At 35.7% G+C, this 9,531-nt stretch overlaps 1 protein-coding gene across 2 annotated transcripts; it reads left to right on the forward strand.

Annotated features, from left to right (window-relative positions):
* The first annotated feature begins 419 nt into the window (after positions 1–419).
* Positions 420–7,567, forward strand: LOC145629322 (universal stress protein PHOS34-like). 2 transcript variants are annotated; one of them, XM_081681890.1, is made up of 4 exons: positions 420–1,067; positions 2,341–2,659; positions 6,954–7,005; positions 7,233–7,567. In XM_081681890.1, the coding sequence occupies exons 1-3, from the start codon at positions 609–611 to the stop codon at positions 6,962–6,964; spliced, it is 789 nt and encodes a 262-aa protein (XP_081538016.1). In that variant the 5' UTR covers positions 420–608; the 3' UTR covers positions 6,965–7,005; positions 7,233–7,567. The 2 variants fall into 2 exon arrangements, with proteins under 2 accessions (XP_081538016.1, XP_081538017.1); XM_081681891.1 differs by having other exon boundaries at positions 6,960–7,005.
* The last annotated feature ends 1,964 nt before the right edge of the window (positions 7,568–9,531 follow it).

Consider the following 9,531-nt stretch of genomic DNA (forward strand, 5'->3'; position numbering starts at 1 on the left):
TTGTTGTTGTTGTTGTTGTTGTTGTTGTTGTTGTTGTTGTTGTTGTTGTTGTTGTTGTTGTTGTTGTTGTTGTTGTTGTTGTTGTTGTTGTTATTATTGTTGTTGTTGTTGTTGTCGTTGTAATAAGAGCTTAAAAGAATGAAATTTGGCTTTATATCATTAGCAATATCATTAGACGTAAATTAAGAGCTGAACTGAACTGAAATGAACTGAACTGAAATGAACTGAACTGAACTAAACTGAACTGAATTTCAACGGAAGAGAACAAGCCCTAAGTCAACTCTTAACAACAAAATCAAACTTGAAACTATAAGACAAAATGTAGACAAAGTTAGGTTTAGCCCAACCAAACTTTTATCCCTTCCAAGTTACAACTCACCTTAACCCAATCAACACTCCTTCACATTAATTAGCCCAAAAACCATCACCCCTTCAAATTAGGTACATAAAAAATAAATTAAATTAGTAAATAATTTCCTCATAATAAGACCATAACATAACATAATTCATTTCATTTGACAAACAACAACATAGAAAACCAAAACCCCCAAAATTCAACCCAAATTAATCCCTAGAAATCAATCGAAAAAAACCCAAAAAAATCAAAAATGGCAAGTAATCAACAAAACCCATTTTCAGATCAACAAAATCAATCATACCCAGAAATGCCACCAATTCGTGTAAAACCACCAGCATCAACAACATCATCTTCGCCAAGAGTGACTGTTTCAACCCCAACAGCCACCGCAACTGGCGCCGCCGCCGAGACTCCGACGGCTGGTGCGGCGAGGAAGATTGCGATTGCTGTGGATCTGAGCGACGAAAGTGCTTTTGCTGTTAAATGGGCTGTTGACCATTACCTTCGTCCTGGTGATGCTGTTGTTCTTCTTCATGTTCGTCCTACTTCTGTACTTTATGGCGCTGATTGGGGTTGCGTCGATTTTTCTGCTTCTGATAATGCTGAGGGTAATGATAATGAAGAGTCCCATCAGAAGCTTGAAGATGATTTCGACGCTTTTACTAGTTCTAAGGCTGCTGATCTTGCTCAACCCCTTATTCAAGCTCAGGTTTGATTTTTGATTTTGTTGAAGAATTGGTAATTGTTTTTATTAGGGTTTTGTTGGGGTTTTTGATTATGTGAATACCCAATTCTAATTTTGCGTAAATGACCTAATCTTGGATGTTTGGGGGGCTTTTGTCATCTGGGGTTTTGTTATTTGTTTGATTTTAAAAGACCTGTTTTTTTTTTTCCAATGTTTCTATTTTTGTACTTGTGAAATATTTGGGTTCTGCAAAATCTAATCCCTAACTTGGCATGTTGAAATTTTAGGGGTTTAGTAATCTGGGGTTTTGTAGAAATGTACAGTGATGTCCAATTCGATCCTCTAACCCTGTTATTTTCACGGTTTTTGATTGTTTCTAGGTGAATTTAGAGGTTTTTTTTTTTTTACTTGGGATTTGTAGAGATTTGCTGATTACTGTCATTTTGATGATCAGCATTAGTTTGACTCTTGTTGAATTGTGATGATTAAGCTGTAATCTTTGTCGTGTTTTTGTTGAAATTTATCAGACACTGGTAATTATTTTGATTGTACATTTGCAAAATTTGAACCTAAGTGATGGGTTTGGTGGGATTTTTGAAGGCTTGGGAAATATAACAAGGTCATAACATACTGATTATGCATTTAATGAATTATGGATGAGTGCAGATTATATTTTGTGGTGGGTGCCTGGGTGGTGGGTGCAATTAACTTTAATAAAAACCAATTGTTGAAAGGTGATGAAGTTGTCAATTCTGGGGATGTCATGTTTACTTTGTTGGGTTGGACTTTTTGATTTTTCTATCTTCTCATTAAAATGTTATGGTGGTGTTGTGTATTGAGTCTGTTGACCTTGTAGAAGTATTGACTTTACCCTTGTAGTAATTGGTTAAGTGTTTTTTTCATTTCTAATTTAAAAGTCATTCATGCAACTCATGGTGACAGGGTCACTAAGGTCTTGCATTTGCCTATTTCCTAGTGAGTTCGCCTAGAAAATGATTGAATCTTTGTCTTTTTTTCTGCTTGGTAGTAGTTTATGCTGTATGAAATGATCAATCACTTTGGGTTTCTGACCGAGAGAAGATGAATTTTCATAATCAGGGGGTTGTTGAGTAATACATAATTCCTTCCACTGACTTTCGTGATTTCTCAGGGTAATTCAAATTCCAAAATTAGAGTACTTTGTTTTCTGCCCAATATTGGTTCAAATTTACTTTATTGGTATTAGTATTTCTAGTTTAAGATTTTGTTAAGCATTGACAGTAGTGCTGATGTTGATTAATTTCCATTACTGTTTTAGGTGCCATACAAAATTCATATTGTTAAAGACCATGACATGAAGGAAAGACTATGTTTGGAGGTAGAGAGGTTGGGTTTCAATGCTGTAATCATGGGAAGTCGTGGTTTTGGTGCATCTAAGAGAGGAAGCAATGGTAGGCTTGGGAGTGTCAGTGATTATTGTGTGCGCCACTGTGTCTGCCCTGTAGTGGTTGTGCGTTATCCTGATGAAAAGGAGGGAAATGATGGAGATGATGAAATGGTTCCTGTGGCTGAGGCAGATGAAGTGAGGGCAATCGAGGAGGATGAAGAGTACCATGATGCATCAGATGAACGCAAGGGTAAGTGATTTACCTTATTGACTGAAATGATTGATTTAGGTGTTTTATTGATTATCATATCATCTACATGTCAATTATGTGGTGTTGTGTGGTTGAATGTTGATTATGTGTACTGCGTATTGTTTTTCATCTGGTACTTAGGGTTCATGTTTTCTGACACTGTTTAATTTTTATTAGCATGGGTGGGGATTAAGTAGAATTGATATCTTTTTTGTTTACTCTATCGAAAATCTTGATTCTCTATGAAGGTCATTTGAATGCGCTTGCTTGTATTATGTAGCATGAATTATATTTCCAAGGCTGATGTGTGGTTTTATATACATCCCATAACCTTTTCATGTAAAAAAAAAAAAGAGTAATCTGTAAAGAAAAGCCTTTAAAAGTTGAATGCATGCAACACTATAATGGTGCTCTTTTTCAGAAGTTAAAATTTGAAGTTCTTTATGTTCGTAAACACGGGGAACATTATTTTATCAAAAATATATGAATTAGGTGTGGCAAAGTCACTCCCACAAAATCTTCATGAATAATCTTCTTTAACTATGTAGGAAGATCTTGAAGGAATGAAGGTTCTAAAGTATTGCCAAGATGGCATCTAGTCTGGACAAGGAGCATTTGCTAACGAATATGCTATTTGCATTTCAGCTGTGCTGAAATAAATCACTTCTCTTTGTAGATTAATTCAACTATTTAGTATGGCATTGTGATCTTCTACTTTTTTCCTTCTTCTATTCTTGCTACAATAGCAAGTGGATGAATTAGCCCGAGTTTGAAGAAAAAGTAAAAGGGGGAAATTTCGACCAATTGACCCCTATATGATTATATAAAGAAGAGAGTTATATATAGGGAAGCAAGTGTAAACTTGTAGCTTATAGTGTGAACTCGTTCTTTTCTTTTTCTTCTTCTTCTTCCAACAAGAAAAAGGATTTCATAAGCTACAAGTTACTAACAATTCCTAGGAAATTTAGAATTCTAACACAAGTTCAAATCACCTTAAAATAAGATACATCCCAGATTCGATCAACGATCGCCTTAATAAAAAACTTCATCCAAAGCAATGCAATATGTGAGTTGGCACTAATTCGTCTTGAGATCCACTCATGAATAGTTGTTTAAGTGAAAATACTCATATGGTCTTCTAGGTTTTCTCGGAGATTATGAAAGCCTAAATCTTCAATTTTCTGTAGACAAATCAAAAAAGAAATTAACTCTAATAGAATAAAACCATCTCAAAGATGGGATCCATTTATTGAAAGCAATTAAAGTTTTTTGGGGGCTTACCACCAGTAAAAATACCAATGGAAGCCCCTACAAAGATTCACAAAAGAGACTAGAAGAAAAGAGAAAGAGAAAAAAAGGAAAAGAGTGAAGGAAAACTTTTAAAAAACAGAAAAAATCTAGTAATGGAGGCTAGAAAAACCCTAGAGGGAACTAGAAAAACCCTCCTAGTGTGAACTCATTTTAAAATAGAATTATTGCAGCAATTGTGAAACTTCCCAAAGTTGCATTGTTTCAAATTAATTAAGAATGAAGGAAGTATGTTATATGCTTGGGTATTTGATAAGTTGCAATTTCCCTCATTTTATATTTTAAAATTGTCTTAAATGGTTGGTTGGGCCTAGAACTGGTTATTGGGTGGGTCGGGTTAGGGTCGGTGCGACTCAATTGTGGATTGGGTCAAAGAGGGTCACATTTAATAAAGCCAATAGCGGGCCGGGCCAATGCAGGTCGCGAGTCAACATCGGGTCGATAATGAGTGAACCAACAAAATATCATTTAAAATAATATTGAACAAAGCCATTATTAAGTATATATGAATACAAATTTATCTATGTAATTTTTTTTTTACATTATCTATTTTGTTTGTCTATTAAATTGGAAAAACATTTTGGCCCTATATTGACCCTACCTAATAAGGGCCCCGTCCGTTAAAGGCTCTGTCCATTAAAAGCCCTATCCATTAAAAGCCCTTTAAGCTTGACCCTGATCCTATCATCATTGGGATACCCTACTCAATTCTAGCTGTGCCCAATCATCTTTTGTAGTTGTGCTCTACTAGGGTTTCATAATTTTAATCTTAAAAAGTGTCACTAGGTCATTGTTTTTTCAAGATCCTTGGGCGAATGTGAATATTATATTGATTTCTTTGTGACCGATTTTTATCCAAGAATTGTGTTACCTTGTGGAGATTGGAGTGTGCGGTACAACACTCCAAAATAAGGTGACAAACACTTCAGCAGCCATGTCTGTCCCTTGGAATTATGCCTACAGTAGACCTTTCCAACTCTGTGTAATGTATATGTTTAGTATGTTTTTAGTTATAAAAAGCGCGTCTAGGCGCAAAGCACAAGACCTAAGGCTCAAAGACCTACAGAAAGCACGTGCCTGTGCGTTTTTTTCTAGGCTGCTTCTTGTGCCTTTGCACCCTATGTTGTAAGGCATCAATCGGTAATGTATAAGATAATTTGGAAAATATTCAGGGGGCTTTGTGACGGTCAGATCTACTTTTTTTCTAGAGGAAATAGAAACCTCATATCCACAATGCTATAAGAAGAGGCCTAGCTATTGGTCACAGAGACCTTTCACCTTTTTCTCAGAATTCCCTTTTTAGATGTATTTGATAGAAATCAATATGTTTTCCTATGTATATGAAGTGCTCCTCACCTACAAAAGGCGCGCTTCTTTGCCTTGCGCTTAGGCTTTAAAGACTTTTGCTCCTTGGTGCGCCCTTCAAAACCAAGAGTATGTTTCACAGTGTCATAAATGAGTCATTGGAGGGCTTTAAGTGGGCTGGACTTTCTCTTTATATTTAGAGGCTAGAGCTGTCAATTTAAGGACTGCAGCTGGAATTTCCTTTGCAATCGAGAAGCTTTGTTTTAAGATGCTTCATTGTTGGTTTTTACACTGTAGCCTTAAATGAGGATTGTAAAATTGTATGCTTTGGATTCTTACAGAAAAACAAAAGCATCACTTTGACTAGGGGTTGAAATTTATTTGATTTCCCTTGGCATAGTATTTAAAGAGGTTGAAGATGTACAACTACTTGGATATAGATTGCCCGTTAAACTGTGATAATTAATGTAGCCTTGATCTCTGATAAATATCACCTCTTACAATATTTAAGCTCCACAATGAAAATGAAATGCTTGTTCTTATTTTGTGTATTGCTGTACCACAGTTTAAAATTGCTTGAAGTTGTAGCGTATCCAATTTCTTATTAGTTTTGTGGATCCTTGTTAAGGTAGGGTTTTCCCTAGTAGTAGGAAAAGGGGCTAATGAGCCCCTGCAACTATTGCACAATGTGCAATTAACTTCAGTTTGTCAATTTCTGGCTAAATTCCACCGTAAGCATAATCATTGCCAAAAACAGACATGATTATATTACCCCAGTAAATTCACGCATATCTTTTTTTGTTATTCGTTTGCATTTAGCTTTAGGTCTTCTTTCACACAACAGTCTGGTAACCTCAGTGGATTCTCTCAATTCACCATCTTCTATTTACCTCCAATTTCTTGTAAATGAAATTTCTTTCATTTCCCCTTCCCTCTTCCTCTTTTATTTGGTTTTAGAAGTAAAGTTGCAGAAAACAAACTATATGATTCCCACTGTATAAACTTTTACTTTCTGCTAAAACCAAAGCTCCATCTCCCAAATGCTGTACAGTTGCTAGAAGACAAAATGTATAATCCTATCCTGGAGAATAGATCTTGCAGGCTACAGGCCTGCAGCAAAAGGAAAAGGATTTAAAGTGATTCATTTGGGCGGATTTTGACACGTATATTAGATTTTATATTGTCTTTATATTTGGGATTGTATAATGCTCTTGTTTTAATGAAAGTTTGCCTGCAAATTAGTGATTGGAGTTGATTACACTGTAAATAGAGTTGTGGAGCTGAATTTCAGTAATTAAAAGTTGGGGGCTGATTTGCACATGAAGCAGAAGTTATGGGGCTGATTTTCCAAACCCCTCCAAGCTATCCCGTCAGGGTTTGGACATAAAAATTGATAGAAATTTTGCTAGTTTTTTTTTTCCCTTCCTTTTTTCTTCTTCTAATTAAGGTTACCTAAGTTTTCATCATGGAAATTAGGAATCATTTCAACCTGCCCTTATTTTTTTGGCGATATTATATAGTAAGACCAATGAGCTTATCTCCCACCCAATCAATCATCTGGGTATGTTTATGTTTCCTGTCTTTCCCTTGGAAAAATGTTGAAGTTCAATGATAATTCAGTGTTCCATTATTCTGTAGTATAACCATTCACTCTTGTGTGCTAATGTTGTTTATTGTGCAGCAACAGCCTGAAGACCCTGATACTGGGATATGGTGTGATTATTCAGTAGCAGGTACAAAAATCTGACCTGACGTCTTTATGATCGTTGCTTGTTGCTATACTCGCGAGTCTCAACTAAAGAAGAAGAAGAAAACGTGTTCTTTATTAGTGTTTGCTTATTGCATTATCTTCTGCCTTTAGGCTTTATGTTTCTGACATACTGCTATTGCTACTAATGTGTCGGATTCTTATCCCAAGAACAAGGAAATTCACTCTTCACTTGTGTATTTTGCTGTGTAGAAATTGCTTTGCTGGTATCGGGATTTATCAACATGAGCTGAAGCATGTTGGCTTTTGTGTGGAGTCTTGGTGCCATCTTTTTTTACTTTCCTGGATTTTACAACCTTCTGAATTGTTTTCTTCATTTCCTTTTTTTTTTTTTTTTTTTAAATGTGTATTTATTAGCTGTGAATTTCTGGTTTAGCTGTTTTAGAACCTGCCTTGCTCCTTGTATAACATTTTGCTGCTGCCTTAATGCTGATAAAAGAATAGGCTATCTTTGAGATCTGAAATTGCTTTGGCATTGTGGATACTTTTCATTCCTTTTATGCTTTTATATGGCACCATTTGTTGGATTAATTCCTTTATATTCTGTTTTATAAACTCCAATGTTATACAGTATGCAGTAGTAAATGTTTAAGAATAAATTTCACATCCCAAGTTTTAATGTTAGATTCTTATCACCCAAATAGTTTGTGCCTGTTACAATTTTTGTAAAAGATTGCCTCATTACAGGCTATACAGCTGTGCTTTTACATGTCAAGGGCTTCAGAGGGGTGGGGGAAGAGGAGTGTAGGCAGGAAAGGGTGTATTATGGGACTGTTGGTAAGTATTAGAGATTGAGGTTGTGGACCCTTGTGGTTGCTTGATTCTGACTCGTAAGACAGATAGAGGGCCAATTGGTTGGATAGATTGGGGAGAGGACTTGTCTCTTATTGGAACCCATTCTCTTTAGAAAGGTTATAATAAGATAATTAAGATTACATCTCTGACATTTCGAACAAATTCCTTAGGACTGCTACAAACCAAGCTCTGAGACCACGAATAATGTGAAGGCGATATCTGTTAAGTGTAGACCACGAAAAATGTGAAGGCCATGCGTGTTAAGCGTGCAGAGAGCTGATACAAGATAACCGTGCAATGATACTTGGTTGCTGTTTTTGTTGGGTATGGTCATCTTTTAACTGTTTTTGACTTGGTACTACTGGTGTAGTGAAATACTGGAATCCAGTAATAGTAGTAATGACTAATGAGCTTAAGGATTAATATTCCATAAGATTGTTTAACTGTCATGCTTTTCGATTGTGTCACTAGATTGATGCTTAAAGTAACGAGTGTTGCAAAACATTCTGATTACAAATTTAAATATACTCCAATTTTTAGCTCAGTACATTTCTTAAGGTACCTCTTGTTTGCCTCAACAACAGACGGGTAGGTACTATAAATCTGTAACTGGTGGGCTATGGTGTATATCTTATATGTCAAGACTTTTCTGTGTACTCATTACTAAGAGAGTATACTAGCCAGAGATACATGACTAGGCTTGCCGACCATTGGCGAAGGCTTGTTCTAGTTGCTAGTTTCGGTAAGTCCTAACCAGCAGACCATCAATTTGCGTTCACAGAGTACACCAGATTGATTGCAGTGCGGGATTCATTAGCATTCTCAACTGCAGGTGACCATGGATTCTTGGCCATGACATAGGAACATTACGGAAAGGATGTATGACTATATCTGCTGCGTTGTCCATCTTTTATTTCGGGTACCTGGGTCTGTGTTTAAATGGGGTGATCCTTATTGACTGACTAATTAGTTGATGCATTTGTCTGATCAAAGGGGTTATGATAAGCTCTACTAAGCTACTGTATCTCTTTAATCTGAGCGACAATTAAGACTAAGATGACAGTAAAGATTGGATGATGATCTAATTTTGAAAATGAAAATTAAAATTTTGTTGTAAGTAGAGCAAATCAGAGTTCATAACTTTGTTTCTTTGAGCATTGATTATAAGAGTAGTGATGGGAGGATCGTCTTGGAATTCTGTTAGTATAAATGTATAATGGGACATTTCTTAGCAATGCAGCAAAGAAAAGATTTTATGATGGTTATATTTTGAAGACAACCATTATAACGGAGCAATAACCACAACACACGTCAACTTGCGTGTATAAGAGTTCACACTAATTGAAATTAGAGGTGGTTATTGCTTTTTTAGAGTTTGGTTACGATTGGTTAAAGTTTTGAGGGATATTATGGGCCCGTTCTCATACGATTGTTTTCAGTTCAGTTCAGCTCTAATAAGTTCAATTCATTTCAGTTCCTAATTTCTTTCTCTTATAAAATATTCAGTTCAGTTCAACTCTAATAAGTTTAGTTCAGCTCAATTCAGTCAATCGGAACAGGCTCATATATATCATTTGTTCTTTGAGACTCTAAATATAAAAATGTTTGGATAGTGTTCAAAATCTTAAAATCTAGCTTGCCAAATTTTACTATTTGTTCAGCCCAATCAATTTCTTCTAATTTTTCTTAAAAGTTC

Source organism: Chenopodium album, chromosome 4, assembly GCF_948465745.1.
Source record: "Chenopodium album chromosome 4, dcCheAlbu1.1, whole genome shotgun sequence".
Lineage (NCBI taxonomy): Eukaryota > Viridiplantae > Streptophyta > Magnoliopsida > Caryophyllales > Amaranthaceae > Chenopodium > Chenopodium album.